Consider the following 22,978-nt stretch of genomic DNA (forward strand, 5'->3'; position numbering starts at 1 on the left):
GTACGGCTGTTTGTTCCACAGCATGCGTCATGACGTGTTCATCATGCACCCAAATCCCATTGCATGGTTTGGCACGCAGTGCCTGTGAGCCCTTCGTAGGTCCCTCATTTCTTTCAAACTTCGTAGGCGTAGTCTCAAGCATCATTTTAAGGTCACTGATTTCTTCGTTTTCGTCCATGCGCTATTTTTTAGGTTTCTCGTCTGTTTTAAGGCATTTATTTCTTTCTTCCTTCCTATCTCCACTATCCTAGATCGCACAGACTTCTAACACAGTCCTCTAAATCTTAACTCCTATTCCGTCAAAAATCTACAATTCTTGAAAAATTTACCCCTAAAATTCTAAAACAGCCATAACTTTCTCATATAATTTCCATTTTGTCTGAATTTCTGGAAGTATCTTTATCTTATAATTGTACAAAGCCATGCTGAATTAAACGCTCCAATGTCTATGCAAAAAAAATAAATAGCGCCCTCTGAAGTTCTGGGAATTGGCTTTCTTTCAGAGGCCGTATCTTCATCGTTTCTGGCCAAACCCGTACCCTTTTTTGGATATAGAGGCTAACAGATATTCCCCTTTTCAACCCGCAAACAAATAATATACCTAACTCTGACCGACATTGCGAAAATTGTCCTCCAAATATGCAGATTTCAAGACAATTGCGAAATGACTTCAACTTGCCCTCAAATGAGGATCCTTATACCTACGTCAATGAAACTTTGCAGACACATGTATCCATACAGGTGAAAACAGTGTCTGCAAAGTTTGGTAAGCAAGCAGTGTTAATTAATTTTTCCAGGAGTCGTGATAAATTCGTTTAACAGTTGATTCCCCTCGATTGATTCTTTTGTTCGAATTATTTTGCGGGGAGAGATAGAAGTGAACGGTCTCATGCTTAACGATTTTGTATTATTAATCTTATGTGTTCATTGTCTCTACGAAGCTCTTAAAATCAAAAACAGCTTTTATTGTTAGGCTTCCTGAACGGAATTTCAACTGTTGTTAAGAAATTTTTGATCGCGCTCTGTATATTATGATGACGTGTTTGATCTTGTTTTCAATAACAAAGTCCATGCCAATAAGTTGTTCCCCCCCCCCCCTCCCCAACTTCGTAATTCGTCTATTTTACATGCCAGTTGTCGTCATTGTACGTACACTCTTGCTCATAAAGCTGGAATATTTTTGTTTTACCCCAATTTATCGAATTATTTAAAAATAATTAAAAAATAATAGATCTAGATAATAGTATACATTCTCAGATTTTATTTAATAATATTTTGACAATGTGCGTTTTGCGTGAATGCCATAGCATGTGTATGTTACTATGCTTATCAACTAGGGGACCTACGCCCTTAAGTCATAGATGTCAAGTAATGAGGATTAATGCCCCACAAAAGGGCACTAATATAGCACATCGACACGGGGCCTCACAGTTACGAGGCCATTGCTTTGTAACTGAACCATGACTGTACGCAGTGGGGGCTAGGGGAGGGGGGCAGTTTCCATAAATAAAATTAAAAACAGAAAATGCAATAAATGTTGAATACTTGATTGCACTTTACCTCGGTCCCCAACATAAACAAATCTTCTTGGCGGCTATGCATTATGGCTCAAGTGGTAGTACGACTATTCTGCATGTGTATTAAATTACAACCCATCCCCTTTTTATGTGTATGGCCGAATTGATGTTCTGCGTTCTGACAAAGCGCCCCCACCCACCCCCACAAATTATATATATATATATATACATACATACATATATATATAGGACACAAGGTAGATAAATAAAAACACCGAAGAAGTGAATATTCCACTGACGTTTCGGGCATAGCCCTTTATCGAAGTGATTCAAGCATGAACAACAATATACAAAATCAAAAATAAATAGGCGACGCTTGGTAGTCAAGATGCAAAGGCGCGTGAGAGTACGCGAAAGAAGAGAAAAAGAGATAGAGAAATGTCACAAAGCTCAAAAGTTGGACCATTGTGACGTGAGAAAATAGGAGAAAATTAGAAATATAGGGAGCGTTAGAAGAGCGTATCTCCAGGGGAGATACGCGGAAAGCAAAAGAAAAGGAAAAGAAGAGGCGCACAGAAAGAAAAATAAGCAATTGAAAAAGCATTATGACGTAATAAAGATATTAAAGTTCAACAAAGTTCAGTGTGAGTTAGGGAAAGATCTGAAAGTGGCGTTCATCACTAATCCTGGTACCACTCGGTGTAAGCGTCCTCGTTGCAAGACCTGCGCCCATGTCTCATCCCATGATGTGGTGGGCCCCAGAGGAACTTGGCATATCAGAGGAGAATTCACATGTACCACCACTAATGTCATTTACGGATTGACATGTACCCGCTGTTCCATGGTGTACATCGGGGAGACAAAGAGACGCCTAGCCGATAGAATCACGGAGCATCTGCGTTCCATACGCCTGAAGACAGCCGGGCTACCTGTAGCTCACCACTTCAACATCGGAGATCATAATGCTGATGACCTTCAAGTATGTGTGCTGAAATCTTGCCGAGATGAGAAAGAAAGGAAGCTGATGGAGGAGAGGATAATCTTCAAACTTGGCACTCTCCACCCGGACGGGATGAACGCCACTTTCAGATCTTTCCCTAACTCACACTGAACTTTGTTGAACTTTAATATCTTTATTACGTCATAATGCTTTTTCAATTGCTTATTTTTCTTTCTGTGCGCCTCTTCTTTTCCTTTTCTTTTGCTTTCCGCGTATCTCCCCTGGAGATACGCTCTTCTAACGCTCCCTATATTTCTAATTTTCTCCTATTTTCTCACGTCACAATGGTCCAACTTTTGAGCTTTGTGACATTTCTCTATCTCTTTTTCTCTTCTTTCGCGTACTCTCACGCGCCTTTGCATCTTGACTACCAAGCGTCGCCTATTTATTTTTAATTTTGTATATTGTTGTTCATGCTTGAATCACTTCGATAAAGGGCTATGCCCGAAACGTCAGTGGAATATTCACTTCTTCGGTGTTTTTATTTATCTACCTTGTGTCCTATTCATTTTATGCACCGACGCAGAACCATTTATTTTTACATTACATATATATATATATATATATATATACATAGGCGTGAAGAAAAAGGTCTAGGAACGTGAGACGTAGCTGTACTTTACAAGTTTATTTCGAGCTTTCGGCTAGACTACAACAACAGTAGTAGTAGAAGTAGTAGTAGTAGGCGGCTGATTACACTTTTACCTTATCATTTTACACTAAACGGAAAACAGGAAATTACACCCTAAACCTTTAGATAGGCATATCTATCTATCTATCAGGCTATAGTTCCTCCAGACGTTGGACAAAGCCCTCCTCATAACATTTCCATTCTCTTCTGTCTCTAGCTGTCCTAGTCCAAGCGGCCGTTCCCATGTTTGATGTTAGATCATCTCTCCATCTTCTCTTCTGCCTTCCTCTTCTTCTTCTCTTCTTCTTCTTCTCTTTCCCATTAGGAATATGTACATGTATATTTCATATAAACAATAGCATTGCCCATCCCATCACCTATTTAAATCATAGAACATTGCAATGAAATAATCTCATAATTCAGCTCTCAAAATATGCCTAAAATTTATGACTGACCCAGCATTGAACGTATTTTAAAAGAAATCATTCATATGTATCTAAATAGGAGATACAGGCCGACGAACGTACATGACAAAGCGAGGGTCGTGGTAGCAAATTTCAATCAAAAAAACTCCGATAAATCTAGTGAATAATATATTTTACAAATCAGTCAATGTATATCCTTTTGAAATATAAGGAGCCTTTCATTGGGAATGACAAAGCCGATACTGCACAACTAAAAGTTCATAAACTTTGTCCCATAAATGCATTCAAGCATTGTGTCTCTATATTTCGTTGACGTTACTGTCAAAATATAGGCCTACTGTATACTACGCTCTGCACGGCAAGTTCATTGTCCATTTCCACGATAAAGGCCTACCGCTTTCAACTTTGGGACTGATTTTAGTAGAAATGTCGTTTTCTTTTATTTAGCTTCCTGCTAAATTGTTGATATTTATACTTCAATTTGTTTAGTGTTGATTCAGAGGAAGATGTAGATTTTCATGTAGTCCTGTTTGAAGGGAAGCTGATGAAATATTAAGGAACTACTTTGCCATGAGACTGTGTGCTGTGAAAATGCATCTGAAGAACCGTCCAAATGATACTATTAGACCTTTCCCCTGCTTAATTACTACTGTTTCGAAAGAGGAGGGCGTCTCTTTTCTGTGTACACACTGAATTTAATCAAATAAACGTAAACCAAATTTTGAAACAATCATCGGTTCGAAAATCTAATTTGGCGGACGATTGTCATCTCCCCATCGCCCTATCGGTTGCTGCAAAGTTGTGGAATGAGCTATATACTTCTTTGGAAGTCATCTTTAACTGCCTTGTTCAAATACTTGGTGAAGTCTTATTTATTTCGCTAGAGAACAATGGATTGTATCGGCCGAATTGACCATTTGAAAGCGACATCCTGTGTTAGTGGCCCTTACATGTGAACCGATGTGTGAACGCTTTGTATTAAACTGCAAAGTAAAAGGGGCGTCAGGCCTAAATCAAATACTTTGTGGATTCGATTGGATTAAATCATACTTTTGCTTGGAGGGTAAAATGGCCATAGTAAACTCTAGTGCGTGGTCTTGGGGCCATGTTCTTGTTGTTAGCAAATTCGTGGTCCTTTTTATTGACACTGGCATCGCAAAAGCTTTTGGTGTTCTTATTCCTACAATGGTTGAGCGTCTGGAGTCAGATTATGCTACTGTCGGATTGATATGTAGCATGCCTGCAACGCTGATGTACCTCTTATGTAAGTGACATTGTGACATATACAAATTGTTGGTAGTAGTAGAAGTAGTATAGCGGTAGATGTAGGAAATAGCTGATGACTTGTAGTAGTGATGATGATAATGATAAATATACTATTAATAATGATCAGCATCGTCATTATCGGCATCACCGTCATAAACGTCATCATAAAAGTAATAATAATGATAACAATGATAATAATAATAATAATCTTAAAAGTTTAATATTTCGTGCAGGTCTGATGCCTTAGTAATATTTGTTGTTTTGTATTCATTTACATGTTTGTAATTTGTGCTGTACTATTGCAGGGCCCCCGAGTATAACAGTGTTTTACTCACTGATGGGGTTACCCTGGGTAAATAAAACAAAATAAATAAATAAATAAATAATAATGACATCATCATCATCATTGGCCAACATCGATTGCAACATTTTAGTTGCCGTTTATAGTAGTAGTTGTAGTAGTAGTAGTAGTAGTCATGGGTGTCGATCCTTACGTAATACCTATTGTTCAGGGGGGATGAATGAATATATCATCCCCCTGAAAAATAGGTATCAATTACAGATCGACACCCATGGTAGTAGTAGTAGTAGTAATGGTAGTAAAAGTTGTAGTAGTAGTAGTAGTAGTAGTAGTTAAAGTTGTAGTAGTAGTAGTAGTAGTAGTAGTAGTAGTAGTAGTAGTAGTAGTAGTAGTAGTAGTATAAGTAGTAGTTGTAGTAGAAGGAAGTAGCTGATGAAGTAGTGATGATAATAATGATAATTGATAATAATAATAATAACATGTCTTGTTTAACCAGGGTAGCCTCATTTATATATATACTGTTCTCCCTGAGGGCCCTGCAATCATATTATTACCCCGACTTTAACCGAGCTACCATTAAAACTATACTAATAACAATGATGATGGTAATCATCCCCGCAATAAACGTCATCATGATAGTAATAATAATAAGAAGAAGAAGATACAGAAGAAGAAGAAGATGATGAAGAAGAAGAAGAAGAAGAAGAAGAAGAAGAAAAATAACAATAGTGTAATACATCATCATCATCATTGGCCAGCATCAACAGCAACATTATAGTAGTTGTTGCTGTTGTTTAGTAGTAGTATTAGTAGTAGTAGTAGTAGTAGTAGTAGTAGTGGTAGAATAAGAATAAGAAGTAGAAGTAGTAGTAGTTGTAGTAGTAGTAGTATTAGTATTAGTAGTAGTAGTAGTAGTATAAGCTTACTCAAATTCGGGCAACAATGTGGTTTAATAATATTTTCATATTAGTATTATCCTGACATTTAGCCTGGGGAATTTCTTGAGGGTTACAAAAACCAGTGTTTATTTTACACGTGATCACTTTATGTTTTGTTCATATTTGTAACCTTTAATTAATATGTTTTGTCATTTTTTTGTCAATTCTTAGGTCCACTTGTGACACTCGTTCTGCCGAAGACCAACCATCGTTTTGTCGCTATGTTAGGCGGAGTGTTGTGTGGATCATGTATTATTGCCTGCGCTTTCTTCAAAAACACAGTTACTGTAGGAGTCTGTCTCGCTTTGTCGGGTATATATAGCTATTTAACCGAATCTTTTAATCTTAAGCTCATTTTGTGCCCTGCTTGGTAGGTACAGAGCCATATACAAACTCATAGTTTAGCCTTGATTTTACTTTTTTTTTTCTTTTTTTTTTTTTTTTTTTTTTTTTTTTTTTTTATTATAGTTTTATTTTAACAGGGTGGTCTCATTCAAGTTCATTTCTGAGCCTGCTCTCCCAGAGAGCCCTGTATTCACATAAAAAACATGTACAATAATAACATGAATTCAAAACATACATACAAAGGTAAAATATACATGGTATATACAATAATTAAACATGGGTAACGAAAAACACGCATTAACAATAAATTATAAGGAAAAAAATACAACTATCAAATTGAAAAAAACTAGATGAATGAAATGTAATAAATAAATAAAGGTCAAATTAACGTGAAAATATGTTTACAAGGGAAACTGAAAGGTTTTGACATTCTTTTTAAAACTTTGCAGCGACTTACAATTTTTAATATGATAGGGTAATTTATTGTATATTTTAGCTCCTGAAACCGCTAAGGTTTTCGTTTTAAAATTTGTTTTACACTTTGGAATGAATAATGGACTGTTTAAAGCATAACGAGTAGAATATAATATCGGTCTTTTACCTATACATGGATTAAGATATGGTGGTGATAGGTCGTTTATGATTTTAAAAATCAAGATGCATTTCTGATATTTAATTCTTTCCTCTAATGACCGCCATTTCAATTTACTCATTAAAACATTTTGGGGTGTAAAATATTCGGCACGAAGAACTAATCGTGCATATCTATTTTGTAATTTTTGCAACTTTGTTAGATTTTGTTTCGAAGTATTTCCCCATACTGAATTACAGTAGTTTAAATGCGGTAGGATAAGAGAATAGTATAATGTAATAAGATTCTTACGGGAAATATAATTGCGTATACGTCTAATGCAGGCAATCGTACCCGATACTTTCTTAACAACTTCTTTTACATGTAACGACCATGTTAAGCTTTTGTCTAGTGTTACACCTAGATATTTCATACTTTCGACTGAGTCGAGTACATTGTCACTGTAACAAATACAAATATTATTATTTTGAATTTTTCTTTTGGAACCAAATAGTATTGTTTTGGTTTTATTTGCATTTAAAAACAGTCCATTGTATTTTAGCCATTTCAAGATACGGGTAAAATCTTTTTGGAGATTGTATTCACAAACTTTATAATCCTTTCCATGATGAAATACTGCCGTGTCATCTGCATATAAGGAAATCTTTGTCTTAGAATGGAGTTGCAGGTTACAAATATCATTCACATAGAGGCAGAAAATTAATGGCCCCAGTATTGATCCTTGTGGAATTCCTGATTTCACAGTTAGAAAATTACTCTTAGTCCCTTGCAAGAATACACATTGTTGCCTATTAGATAGATAGGATTCGAACCACTCAAGTTCAACTCCCCCAATACCATACAATAACATTTTCTTAATAATCAATGGATGTGGTATAACGTCGAACGCCTTTTTCAGGTCAAGAAAAATGGCTCCAGTGACCAGACCTTTGTCCATATTGTCGAGTATACCTTCGACTATTTCAGTCAAGCATGTTAGAGTTGAATGCCCTGGTCTAAAACCTGATTGCCGTTCACTTAACAAAGAATGTTTGTTTAAGTAAGAGTATATTTGATTGTGCACTGCTTTTTCAAATATCTTTGACATTGTGGGGAGAATGGAAATAGGTCGGTAGTTAGTTAATTCCATTTTGTTTCCACCTTTATGAATAGGGGTTATTTTAGCAACTTTAAAGTCATGAGGAACGTACCCTTTTGACAATGAACAATTGAACAATACTGTTAAGACTCTAACAATATGTGGGGCAGCTATTTTAAGTAGCTTTGGAGGAAGATCATCAATACCAACTGCTTTTGAAACATCAAGCTTGAGTAGTTCTTTTAATACAAAACATTCCTCGATCTTTGTAAATTTGAATTCATGTGCTGTTTGCGGTAATGTTTGCAATGCATTTATATTGAGATGAGAATCATTTACAAGAATTTTATGATCAGAATTGGCATCTTTCTTTGGGAGTAAGTCTTTGAGTACTTTCCAGGATTTTTTCATATCATTACCATTTTCAATGCAAAGATTCTTATAATATTGTTTCTTTAACTTCTTGTTCAGTACATTTGCCCTATTTCTGAATTCTTTAAACTTTTCCCAGCAGTCTGTAGTTCTGTGTTTATCAAATTTGCATTTAAAATAATTCCTATCTCTTGCGATACATAAATATTCGTTGGTAATCCAAGGTGACCCCCTAGAACGTTTTCTTACTGTGACATACGGTGCATGAAGATCACAAATGTCTTTGAATTTACATTTGAAAATATTCCACATATTCTCAACATTGTGATTGTTTAAGTACAAATTATCCCAGTTTATATCTTTAACATCATTTTTGAAAGAATTTTCATTAAAGTTTCTAAATGAACGGTAGGTACTCACAGAACATATAGAGGGCGGTGGTTTTTCTTTCAATACAAGGTATATCAATAAATGATCACTTAGACCGATAGACCGTGTGCCACTCTCCAGTGATTTCAAATTATTTGACACAAGAATTAGATCAATAAGGGTTGTACTATTAACGGTTATACGTGTCGGGGTCCTTATCAGCTGAGACAAATGCATATTGTCACTCAGATCATGTATCTGCTTTGAAAGATTATTCTGAGTTAACATATTACAATTTAAATCACCTAATATTACAATATCATTTGATAACATACATATATTTTCTAAATTAATTTCTAGGTTATTGAAAAAAGCACTTCTACTGTTAGGTGGACGATATACAACTCCAAGATACTTTGGTTTGTGATTGTGTAGTCTTATCTCTAGCCACATAATTTCTAACTCACGGTCTTCAAGATCAGGTCGTCTAATATATGATATATTTTTTTGTATAAAACATCCAACTCCTCCTCCCTTTTCGTCTCTATCTAGTCTTTCAAAATGATACCCATCAATTTGTAACAATGAATTACAAATGTTTTCACTTAGCCATGTTTCTGACAAGGTCAGAATTTCGTACGGATTTTCTTTCAAATATAATTGCAGATCATCCACCTTATTTCTAAGACTACGAATATTTAAATGTGCAATTTTCAATCCTTTACCCTTTGGAAAGTGATTTATAGAGGTACAGGTATTCGTACTTAAGTCAATGTCTATATCAACAGAATTTGTATGGTTCAAGCTCACATTTCTATCTTTTACTATATCCTCAACATTCCAAAGCGGCATTTCTAGGAAAATACATTTGGTACATTGCCAATTGTGAAACTGTTCAGTTTTATCATCATATTGTTTGGAAGATACATCTCCACATGAAATATGTATCCATTGGTTACATTTAGTACAAAGTAGCGCTTTTTGATTACACTTTACGGGTTTCTCACATATATTACAAGGAAAGACATTGACCATGGTTAATAAAATGATGAAATAGGACCCCAAAAAAAAAAAACTTGAAATATAAATACAATTAATTTGAAATTTGAAATAACGTTCGTCTCCTTCTCAATTAAATTGAATATAACGCTTGAAATTCTCAACATGAGCCAAGCTGGCATTAATTTGGGATAATTTTGATCTCTAATAATACCTCCATTTTGTTACAAAGAGCAAATTGTTTCGAAATGGCAAACAGGTACATACAAGTTCATGAATAATTTCTCCAGCACCGCCATCTGTGGGTGGAGGCTCAAACACTCAGTTCAAATTATATAGCAGAATTTCTCATATATACGCTCAGTTTGTCTAAGTCTCTCTCTCTTGTGACATTCACTCTTCCTTTTCCTTCGTTCAGTTTAATGCAGATACGTCCATCTTGTGTCCATGTCTTATCAATGATTTTCTTGAATTTGTTTCTAACCTTCCAGAGTAGTTCTTTCCGCTTCTTAGTGAGGCTTTCATTGATGTAGACATGGTGATTATTCTCATCGCTAAGATTCTTTAGCTTGAATCGTGCACTGTAGACTTGCTCTCGGGTGCGATAGCTATTGAATTTAACGATGATATTCCTGGGTGTGTGGCTATAGTTGGTCGTCCCGTCACAACTTACTTAGTGCTCGCCCACCAAAAGCAATATTCGCTATATTGTGCCATACTCCAATCGAGTTGGCCAAACTCTTCTTGTTAACCCTTACTGTACTGGGGGAGAGGGCCTATTAAAATAAAGTCTTACGCACATTTTGATACCATTTTCGTTGAAATCGGATATAACTGTAAGGTGTTACATAACAATTGGTATGCGCATGTCATCAAAAAGTGCTATATAAATACAAATTTAGATGTATTTCTTCGTACATGGGAGATATGAATTGATATCAAATCGCTTTAATATGTTAAGAATACATTAGAAATAAAACAACAGATTTAATATGAAATAAAAAACAATAAAATACATGAGAAAATAAATATTTGAAAAACGCATCAAATTTGCATAAATTATCATTATTAATTACATCAAAATAACTATTTTGTGTTAGAAAAGAAGTTTCATATGATAGTGGGGGCTGTTAGGGCTAAATAGGGGTTGTTTGGTGCAGATTCTTCTAAAAGCACCAAATTTGGCCCAGAGGTAGATTATACCATACTTTTACGATTTCTGCCGAACGCCAAGAAGGGAGCCCTCTGGGTATGCCATATTGGGCAAATCCAAAATGGCCGCCATCTGAGTTAAAGGTCAAGCGTAGCTCCAAAAGGAAAACCGCTTGTATGGTAATAGTTTATATATTTATCGGGTTTTCGGGGTCAGAGAATCTGATTATGATGTGCTTGTATCAATTACAGGTCCCCTTGGGGCTGTCATGCTGGTCATATTGGTCAAATCCAAAATGGCTGCCACCTTTGAGTATTAAAAAAGGTCAAGTGTAGTTCCAAAAGGAAAAGGGCTAGTATGATAAAAGTTTGTACAGTAAGGGGGTTTTCGGGGTCAGAGAATCTGATTATGATGTGCTTGTATCAATTACAGGTCTCCTTGGGGCTGTCATGCTGGCCATATTGGCCTAAAAAAATGGCCTCCATCCGAGTTAAAGGTCAAGCGCAGTTCCAAAAGGAAAAAGACCAGTATGATAAAATTTGATAAATTCATGGGGTTCCGGGGTCGGATAATATGATTATGATGTTCTTTTATCAATTTTATGTAACCATCCTGTCCTAAGGCTACAATGAAGTCCATTTCCTGGTTGAAGAAGATGAGGGAAGATGCGCCAAATTCACACTTGAATGGGTAGAAAGCTTGGCCTGCGCTCATATGTTTAATCATTGACTTTCCTCTGTGAAATGCATAATGAATTAGTTTTCGAGGGTTGGCAATGAAATTAGATAAACAGTAGAAAGAGACCATGAATAAAGAAATTAACAGCTTGCTCGATTTGTTTTGAGGCATTATCTTCAAAAACCCGAACAGCTTAAACTGTATTATCCTAAAAAATAACGCCTATAATCACTCTGAAATGGAATAAAATACTAATACGAATTGCATTTTGCAACGTCTAGACATAAAGGTCAATCTCAACCTTATTTTTCATATTCTTCTTTTTTCTCGGTCACAAATGCGATTACGAACGCCGTACGAACGATTTTCAGACAATGGAAATTCGGGAAGAAAAACAAGGAGATTCGTACGAAATTATCGTTCGTTCGAACCTTTGTGACCGTAGCATTACATTTCGAAGGGTTGCATGGGATCTTAATCCTGTTTTTCTACATACATCAATGCCCCCATTTAAGCATACTTTGAGTCTGGTCACGCTTCGAAAAGTTCTGAAATGGAATAAAATACTAATACGAATTGCATTATGCAACGTCTAGACATAAAGGTCAATCTCAACTTTATTTTTCATATTCTTCTTTTTTCTCGGTCACAAATGCGATTACGAACGCCGTACGAACGATTTTCAGACAATGGAAATTCGGGAAGAAAAACAAGGAGATTCGTACGAAATTATCGTTCGTTCGAACCTTTGTGACCGTAGCATTACATTTCGAAGCGTTGCATGGGATCTTAATCCTGTTTTTCTACATACATCAATGCCCCCATTTAAGCATACTTTGAGTCTGGTCACGCTTCGAAAAGTTCGTGGCCTAGAAATTTGTTTCTGTTGATGATCAAATAAAGAAAGCACCCTTTATAGATCAGGTAGAGTGTTAAAAAAAGAGCACACAGTAGGAGCCGTGCAATTTAAATATCAAGGGATGGGTTAGAGTTTATTTCCAAAAATTGAAATGAAAGGGCAATTTATTTTCAAGAGACCTTTCATTTCATTTAAGAAATAACCTCTCTTTATATCTTAGAGACACTTTCCCTTGAAGTCAAATAAACTCAAGAGCATGAAGACTCTATTTTTTGTATTTTCCAAAGACTAATCCACAATCGATTAAAGATCGAAAGGAACTGTAAAACAAAAAAGATATGCATTTTTGAAAACACTGTTATTCAAGAAAACGAAACATGTTTTATTTGAACTATGCTAAGATGCTACGATGTTATTTCAATTGATTGTGTATGATCGTTTGATTTGTTCAAATGCATATATTTATCAATAAATTCATTTTACGCAAAAAAACAAGAGCATCCTGGGGCTCCGCCCGGAACCCCCGGCAGGGGCTCTGCCAGGCCCCTAAAGCTGTACCATAGAGTGAGGATCTATTGGAAAGCAAAATAAGCCCAATAAATAATTCGTATATATATATAGTTCTCCTATATGCAAACTTTCCTCTGTGAAATGCATAATAAATTCGTTTTCGAGGGTTGGCAATGAACATAGATAAGCAGTAGAAAAAGACCATGAATAAAGAAATAGACAACTGGTCGATTTGTTTTCAAGCATTATCTTCAAAATCCCAGACAGCTTAAACTGTATTATCCTTAAAAACAATCTCTCTTACATGGTTATGTAACTAGTCAAGTTTGGCGCCATTTAAAACTCAATAATCTATTACATTTAATTAATAGTTAATAATCATTATAAATAAGTTTTGAATAACAAAGACGTATTTTGATATTTGCACTAACCTAGACAACTTTGATTGAATTTGGAAATTTTGAAACGCTACTATTACGACTACTCATATTATCGTTATTTAGGAGCGCTAAAAACAAAAGTACCATAGTTCTTACAAAATCGCAGAATTCGAAGAGAAACTTAAAATGTCTACGTTGTCATTTAACATACCATTACTATAAATTTCGGCGATTGCACTCTCTTTTTTCAAGATATTGGCACACAAAATGCTGGACTTAGCTCATGCTGCAATTATAATTATAAACCTTTAGTTCAGTCAGGAATCACATGACGTGTACAAGAGTGTTCGACGGGTCCCCCCCCCCCCCCCACTGGCAATAATAATAATGATAATAATAAATATATGTATTTCTTTAAATGGCTTATTCACCGGCTGGCTGAGTCACCGCTAAATATTTTCTCTCGAATTAGCCCCCCCCCCCCCCCCACCCTCTTGCCGCCGGCTGGATCCGCCACTGTGTAAGTCCCCTCCTATGGGGAATTTGATGATCTTAACATGCAACGGGGACTCGCACCACGAAGAATATATAGACAGTTTTATAGTGTTTCTCTTAATAGGCCTACTAGCTAAATTGGCTTGACTAAATAAATCAGTAATACCATTTAAAACAAAATTTAATGAAAGTTATATTTCGTCTTCAATAATCGTTAAAGGCAATATGAAATGATTAAATATTATATATATATATATATATATTTGCCTTAATTTAAATAGTGAATGACTTTAATACACCTACTAGATAAATTGGCTTGAAAAAAATAAAGTAATAACCCATTAAACACGCGCTTTTGTGGATACGATTTTGGACAAAAAAATTCAGAGTAAAAATTGTCCGTGGATCCGAGTCCCTGGGGACTTGGATCACGATAACACCGATAACACCGATGACCAGATTCCAAGTAAAGTTTACTATAAAGAATCGATTCCGACATTCAGAAATGATTTTCGGTGACTGATTTGTCAGATGTGATCATTCACAAAGGAAAGGCCAGCACACAAACAAATTACAGTTCCTCTCTCAGCTCTCTTTATGTTCATGTGACCTTTAGAAAAGATCGTTCCCGATTTTGGCGCATGCGCAGTGTGCAATTACGAACTCGCTTATTGATAAAAGAACATCATAATGAGATTATCCGACCCCGGAAACCCCATGAATTCATCGAATTTTATCATACTGGTCCGTTTTCTTTTAAAACTACGCTTGACCTTTAACTCGGATGGCGGCCATTTTTATTTGGCCAATATGACCAGCATGACAGCCCCAAGGAGACCTGTAATTGATACAAGCACGTCATAATCAGATTCTCTGACCCAGGAAAACCCCCTTAATATATATAAACTTTTATCATACTAGCCTTTTTCCTTTCGGAACTACACTTGACCTTTTACTCAGAGGTGGCAACCATTTTGGATTTGACCAATATGACCAGCATGACAGCCCCAAATAGACCTCAAATTGGTAAAAGAACATGATAATCAGATTTTCTGACCCGGAAAACCCCCATAAATATATCAAATTTATCATACTAGCCCATTTCCTTTCGAAACTATACATGACCTGTAACTCAGATGGCGGCCATTTTGGATTTGACCAATATGACCAGTATGGCAGCCCCAAGGAGACCTCAAATCAATGAAAGAACAGTATGATCAGATTTTCTGATCCCCAAAACCCTATCCATACATAAACTATTATCATACAAGCGATTTTTCTTTTGGAACTACGCTTGACCTTTAACTCAGATGGCGGCCATTTTGGATTTGCCCAATATTGCAGTCCCAAAGAGCGACCTTCTTGGCGTCCGGCAGAAATCGTAATAGTGTGGTATAATCTACTTTTGGCCAAATTTGGTGCTTTTAAAAGAATCTGCACCAAAATATCCCTAACAGCCCCCACCATGAATAATGAGTTTCAACATTCAAAAAGTGGAGTCTGACATTTTTGTAATGATTCTAGTTCCCTGTATATTTCCAGATTTGATATTCATGCATGCGTAATTTGCGTATCCATAATTCATGCAAATTAACCTATGCATTTTCAAATATCATAAAAATAATGAAACCTCATGAATTTGAGATGAAGGAAAAATTTATTCAACACTTTTTCAAGATTCTTCGCAACTCTACAGACAAATATGAAGAGTTTCTGTAAAATGCATACAATTATCATTTTTCATAATTAATTATGCTATAACGACAAAAATTTGCATATTAGGAAAAAAAGTAATTATACCATGTTTTTCCTTACGTAAATATCTACAAACATGCAAAGTTTCGTGTTCATCGGACATTTGACGCCCCCCCCCCCCCCCAGTCAGTGAGGTGAGGTGCCCAAAATAGCCCAGTACAGTAAGGGTTAAAGATCATACCGAGTTTTGGTATGGGGTCATGAATTTGTTTCAAATGAAAATATTGGAAGCATATGCGATTTTACAATATTCAATGATCGTTGTTGCGGTTGAAATCGAGTTTAAAGTGATGAAATTGAAAAATAATAAACTCTTTTTGTTGTTTAGCTCCCTTTCAAGACTGATATTACTTTAGCTTTAAAACAATTTTTCTTGACTACAATCGACCGATTTGCTATTTCCTTTGGAAATTATATATATCACAACTGCATATTCTGAGATTTTCATGGTCGCAGGTACCTTGAAATGGTCTTAAGCGCTATTTAAAATATTTGAAATTTACCGCGAGCACGGGTAAATTTTGATTAATTCAATTTCCCTAAAGCAAAATTGGTTTAGGGGCTAAATTTGCTAGTGCTTATAATCAGGCACGTAGCCACGGGGGGGGGGAGGGGGGTGAGGGGCACGGGGGTTATATTGCATCCACAGGGTCATCCAAATATATACAAAGTGTAAAAAATTACTATCTATCCAATTTTTAAAATTTCACAAAACTTTGCATTACTTTTAATGGTTCTGTGCAAGTACAGCAAACAGAGCACAAACAAATTAATAAAGAAGAGATTTCATCACGAACGCAATAATCGTCATCAACTTTATCTGTTGTTGTTGTTGTTGTTTTAGTCTTAAGGGCGTGTGTCATTCAATTATGAATATTTACGCCGAATTCAGGTTTTATAATAATTTTAAATGGAAGCAGTAAAAAGGAGGGAGAAAAAAATCGACGCTGTTCAATTTTTCGCAATTTGCGGAGATTCCAGACAGGCTGTCAACATAAAATCATTTGACCGTTTTGTGCGTATTTTCTGGCCATCTAGACAATTGCATGGTAGTCTCCTCCTGATCTTATCATCATACTTGCTATGATCATTATTATTAAGCTGGAGGGGCCACATGACACACGTGGAACTATATAGAGGTATTACGCCAATCTCCGCTTCAGTGGCTATTGATGGAGGAGCAAGAGTGAAATGATTTTACAAAATGGCCTTCTGGCAGCCTTGAAGGGGAAAACGTGCCAGAAGTCGAAAAGTAGTTAGCAAAAAGGAAGCTTGTTTATCGCAACGCTTGAACTCCTAAAGAGCATGGATAATAGAACTGAATGGAAATTTTCAGAGCAACTGGGGTACGTTCAGTGGTATCCTCATAATTATTGGTCTTTATTATTATTATTATTTTATTTTGTTCGCAGGTGCTGGCTTGTCAATGACCTACCTGCCCACAGTCCTTGCAATAAATGATTTCTTCCCAGAAAAATTCATTTTGGTGAACACAATCGCGACATACGGCTACACCACCGGATCCATGCTGCTCCCTATTGTAGTTGAAAGGTCATTCGAAGCGTATGGCTATGCAGGGGCGTTTACTATCCTTGGTGGTATCGCTCTTAACCTTGTCGTGTGCGGTGCAGCGGTTCGCAAGGCACCAACCAACGACGATACGAATGAAAGCGGAAGTCATTCTGAAGTGAAGGATAAACAGCGGTGTCACTCTGTAGAGGAGTCATTAGAGAAGAAGGAAATAGGGTTTGATCATCAGGAGGAGGAGGAAGAGAAGGAGGGAGAGGAGGAGAAGGAGAAAGAGGAGGAGGAGGAAGATTGTGAAGAGTGCATTTCGGAGCAAAGACGTCTGATTCAATACGAGAGCCGTTGCAAAAGTAAGCAAGAAACATCATCGAATACACGCTCATTCTGGGCCATATCCTTCTTTCAGATCTGTAGAGGGTCTTGCGGACTTATAAACGAACGGCTGTTTCTGTTCTCCATCCCGATCGCTTTCTTGCAATTTTACACCATTTATGCGTGGATGCTCTTCCTGGTGCCCCATACTGAACACCTGGGCGTCCCTCAGTCCAAGGCAATCTACCTTTCCACAATCGGCGGTATAGGTGGCATCATCGGTCGGACCATCTTCATCATCCTCGTCGGCAAAGGCATCAACGTCTTTGTCTTCTATGTCGCTATAGCTCTCATCTGCACGGGATCATTTCTGTTGGACTTTGTCAGTTCTGCTTACGAGGTGCGTGCTATCTTGGCTTTTGTCCAAGGGTTCTCCTTCTTCATCGAAGATACTATTATTTCCAGTTTATGCAAATATGCAATCTTGGACGATACGAATTTTAAAATGGCCCTTGCTCTCAGTAACTTCACGGGAGGACTAGGGGCGACATGTGCAGGAACATTAACAGGTGGGCAATTTATTTACTCCTCGTTATATACAAACCTTTTCGACCTTTGACCTTTTCAAGTAATCACTCAAAGGGCAATTTCAGCGCATCAATTTTACGCATTTGGAGAATCATGTTCGGATTACACTTGTTGTACAATTCGCACATTTCAAAAGGTGGCATAGAAGGTCGTTAAAGGGGAAATCCGCCCTGAAAATAACTTGGTTTGATAAAAGTATAAAAAATGAGAAACAAAGAAGTGAAAGTATGAGCAATATCCGATTTAAAATAGGAGAGCTATGAATTTCTGAAGTTTAAATCAGTTAAACATAAATTGGCACCTCTGTGACAAATATTATTGCCAGCTCCTCTCCAAGTTCCTCTTTACAGAAAGTTTCATCAACTTTTATTTTCTTAATTATTAATGTCGAAATACATTTGCTTCATTCGAAGCATAATTGCAATAATTACAATTTAATAGAGTAGATGTGTGATTGAAAATTGTATTCATGGAAAAATAAATTTTAGATTATTTTTTTTTAAGTACAGGGCCAAAATAAATGGGGCTCCCAGAATACGTTACAGAGATACCAATGATCGCGCATTCAAAAATTCATAACTTTCATATTGGTTATCGATTTTTTTTTTCTTAAAATTCCACTTATCTTTATCTCTCCGTTGCCTGTTTCTATTAAAACCAACTGATTATCAGGGTGGACTTCCCATTTAAATTTTCTTGGGTTTATTTTTCGAACGTCTTTGTGATCATTTTAAAGCGACAATCCTTGAAACTATTATGCTTACATTATACACTTTCAGCATGCAAAATGTATTGTGCTGCGATTTTCAGGTAGCTAGATCCGTTTAAATTCTATCTTTACTAGATTCTTCGACTTAAGGCAATAATATCATGTAACTAAAATTGAATTGTCGGTTTTTGCTCAAAATTTCACTGACCTGTACATTCCATTTACCAACTGATTATCTGACATGGTAGACTTCCCATTGAAATCTCTTTGGGTTTGTTTTTCGAACGTCTTTGTAATAATTGTGAAACTATCATGCATACACTATACACTTTTAACATGCAAAATGTATTGTGCTACGATTTGTAGGTAGCTAGATCATGTAAAATCCGATCTTTACTCGATTCTTCGATTAAAGCCAATAATATCATATAACCAAAATTGGATTGTATATATGTGTGTTTACAGTGTACAGATTATGTGACATGTACACATAATATCCCATGGCGAACCTCTTTGAGAAAACTTTTTGGAACTCCATGATTTATCCTGCGAACGCTCCCGCGTATGTGAGTCGTAGCTACATGAGAGAGATAGATGCATCATCGGAAGTTGCTTCTCGCTTATAAGTCATGCATCTCATGAAGTCTCAGATTTGTCCATGACATTAAAATTGTACTTCGGAGGAAACTATTAGGATTTCCATGATTTCAACTTTGATCTCGCCCCCAATACGCATGTCTAGATAGGCCATGGTCATAACTGTATCGGTTGGAAGCGCTTTATAAGCTTCGTTTTATTATTATTATTATTATTATCTTAGTGTGCTATGGCAGCTATGCCATTTAAAGTGAACTTAACTTGCGAACTTTCTGAGTACTCGGTGCGATAACCAACAGCGCAGCCATAGGGAAGCTGCAATTATCGAGTTACGGGACCATATCGCTACAGGTGACTTGAGATGGTCCTGGAGGGAATTTCGTGGCAATGTTTCTTGTACAGTATGGCTTTAACATGATAAACCTTTGCCAAATACATCTAATGTTGTTATAATCATTTTCCAGGTTATCTGTTTGAAGTCACCCAGTCGTTTACGAAGGTGTTCATCATCCTCGGCTTCATCCACGCCGCCATGGTCGTTCATCTCTTCATCGTAGCGATCTTCATCAAAAGACGACGATAAAATGTCAGTTTTCATTTTTACCTTTAGGATACCGCTTGGATTAAGAGGAGGCGGGAGAACTGCCCCCACCCTCTCTCCTTTTTGGGAAACCCAAGATGCATACATTTAGGACACAAGTCTAAAAACTTACCCTCCACCATTTTAGGTGGTGATTTAATTTAAATTTATTTATATATCGACCTACATATTTTATTCAAGTTTTTATTCTTTTTGCTCGGCAATGCTTGAATGTTTCTAAATTTTATCTGATTTCTGCCCGTTAAAAAAAAAATCCTACATTTGCCCCTGCTGTAAACGTTTGTACTACAGTTATGTAGTTTATTGTGTAGATCTTTGATCTTTCAAACAAAATCCTTGCATTATTATTATCTTCCATCTTATCTTTACCTAATTATTTCACTCTGTTGTCACTCTTTATCATTTATTTATTTTGAACGGTATATACCATGTTTTGTAGATGTTATCTTCTATCTTATTTTTTACCTAATTATTTCACTCTTTTATCATTCTCTGTTATATATGTATATTGAACATTGTATTTGTCGTGTTTTGTAGATGTTGCAAACCGACATTCCCAATCACAAGCTAATTGATATGATATGAGTAATCATACCTCCACATTTCTGTAGAGAAACATTTAAGAACCAAAAATGATAATGTACATTTCATGTAAATAATGTAAGCAAAAACTCAAAGGCATCGTTTAACAATGTTAAGCCTGAGATGCACGGCTCTACGTGTTATCAGTGTATGTGATATGGTGTAATATGTAAGCCCTATAAAAATTGCGCTTCAAAATGATCAAGAAGTGCCTCAAAAAGTAAAAAACCTTTGAGTGACCGAATTAACATACTCGTTTTCCCCAATAGACTGAGTGTTATGAAAATCGTAAGGCAAACGCAAAATTTGGTTTCGATTTCCAATCATGAATATCTTGATAATCAGACAATAATAGTATATTTGTAAAGCGCTTAGAGACATTTGTATTAAGCGCTATATAAAAATTAAATATTATTATTATTATTTATTATTACAACAGTTTTAAAAGTAGATCATACTTGTTCTGCCGCCAAGTATACCTGTTTGTGTTTTTTGTATCAATTAAGATAGACATTCATCAGCGAAAACAATTATACCGGTATTCTGTTTTGATTCAACAGTTTTAGTTTTCAATTCAACCGTTTTAATTTTCAATTATTTTTCAATTCAACAGTTTCAATTCTCAATTAGTTCTCAATTCAACAGTTTTAATTTGCAATTAGTTTTCAATTCAACAGTTTTAATTAAACAGAAACTTGTAACATTGTACGATTCTTGATGTACTGATGCTTGAACAAAAAGCCTTTTTGTAACTATTTTCACGTTCTTTTTATTTGGTTATGTTACTCATCATTATGCAAATCTAATTAAATGCTGTCGTTTTCAGTTATTTTACCCCGAATCCTGTTTGTTCTTACTTTACTTTAGTCGAGATTGCTTGACTGAGAAGGTGATAGAAACATCGAAGATGTGATTGAATGTTTTTTTTTTATCGTGGACTAATATACAAATAATACACATCAGTAAGGGCATAAGAATTACCCACATGAGGTATCTTTGGAACAGTCTAACACAGTCTCGGCGATAGCCGAGGGCGTTTGGACTGTTTTGAAGGTACCAAGTGCGGGTAATTTTACTAATGCCCGACCAAAATGATGTGTATTATCTGTTTTATAAGATTATGTTTTATTTGTTTTATAAAATGATGTTTTCTAACATTATCCAAATCGCGCGCGATTACACGTTAGGCAAAAATAAATGCCTGGTCACGTGTACACTTTTAACCAAACATTTGATTAGGATCCACGTCATGAACTTATAATTAGTTATACTATTCTTGCCATGAGCGATGCGCACATATTGCGTCTCTTTTAGCAACTTTATCCGAACCTCGAAGGTGAATTAATTTGTTCAATTCTATAGTTTGAAAAGATTGGAAACTCAAGTTGGGTCGATTATAGCTCTCTTATCATGGCATAATCATTGCTTATAGATGATTATCATTATAAAGTCTTTTTATAATTGATATTAATGTTAAAATATAGCAATGATAAGTAACGATACTAATTATACTAATCATAATAATTAATATTTCTGTAATAATCATTGTAATGAATTCAACAATAGTGATAGTAATACTAAGTAGACTTTAATTCGTCACTTTGACGAATTAGGTGATACATATGCTAATGATTTACATAATGAAGAATGCATTTTCACGATTTCATATTGATATATAAAATGCTTCTCCCATTATGATCTATCCATATGTCAAGTTTCTACTGTTTAGGCTTGATTATTATGGATGTATGTAAGATATATTGAGACAATTTGACAATTGACCCTAATTAACATAATGAGCCTACATATACACATTACATATTCCGTGGTAAGAATAAATTAAGCGAGGGAAAGTGAAGGCAATGACAAACGAGTGAGAGAGAGAATATGGCCTGGTTCAAATTAAGTGTTCTTTAAATTTTTAGACCCAGTACTGAGGATCTTTTTATCTGCCATGTTTTTGTAAATTGATGGCTTTTGACGCTAGATAAAAATGCCGTCTTTTGTCACCAAATATTGTTCAAATAGCATTGTAGAAACGTTGAACACTAATGCAAAGTCGTAAGCCATGAAATAGTCAATTTCTATCTCGCTCTGCTGAATATTCCGAATAGAATCAACCAAGTAGAATCAACTGTTAACTCTTAAGCTGCCCCATACAATTCACCCAGTGCCACAGTGCTAATCCCTATTGTGCCAGCCACTAATCTCCTGTGTGCCAAGTTAATTTAGGGTAGGTTCAATTAGCGTGTGTACTTATGCACGAAAATGTGTCCGTGGCACGCGAGTGAATGATAGTTTATGTGTGCATGGCAAGCCACCAGAAACCCGATTATGTGAGCGTGGCACGCCAGCGGATGCACAGAACAGTGTTCTCGGCAGGATATGAGTTAAACGAA

At 36.0% G+C, this 22,978-nt stretch overlaps 1 protein-coding gene across 1 annotated transcript; it reads left to right on the forward strand.

The window, feature by feature from the left end:
* The first annotated feature begins 17,469 nt into the window (after window positions 1-17,469).
* LOC583857 lies at window positions 17,470-20,333 on the forward strand. The gene is made up of 2 exons (XM_011668955.2): window positions 17,470-18,071; window positions 19,861-20,333. Exons 1-2 carry the CDS (start codon window positions 17,690-17,692, stop codon window positions 19,977-19,979), a joined length of 501 nt encoding a protein of 166 aa, XP_011667257.1. The 5' UTR covers window positions 17,470-17,689; the 3' UTR covers window positions 19,980-20,333.
* Window positions 20,334-22,978: the final 2,645 nt, after the last annotated feature.

The sequence above is a fragment of the Strongylocentrotus purpuratus genome, unplaced genomic scaffold, assembly GCF_000002235.5.
Source record: "Strongylocentrotus purpuratus isolate Spur 01 unplaced genomic scaffold, Spur_5.0 spur5_scaffold_20, whole genome shotgun sequence".
In the NCBI taxonomy this organism is placed as follows: Eukaryota; Metazoa; Echinodermata; class Echinoidea; order Camarodonta; family Strongylocentrotidae; genus Strongylocentrotus; species Strongylocentrotus purpuratus.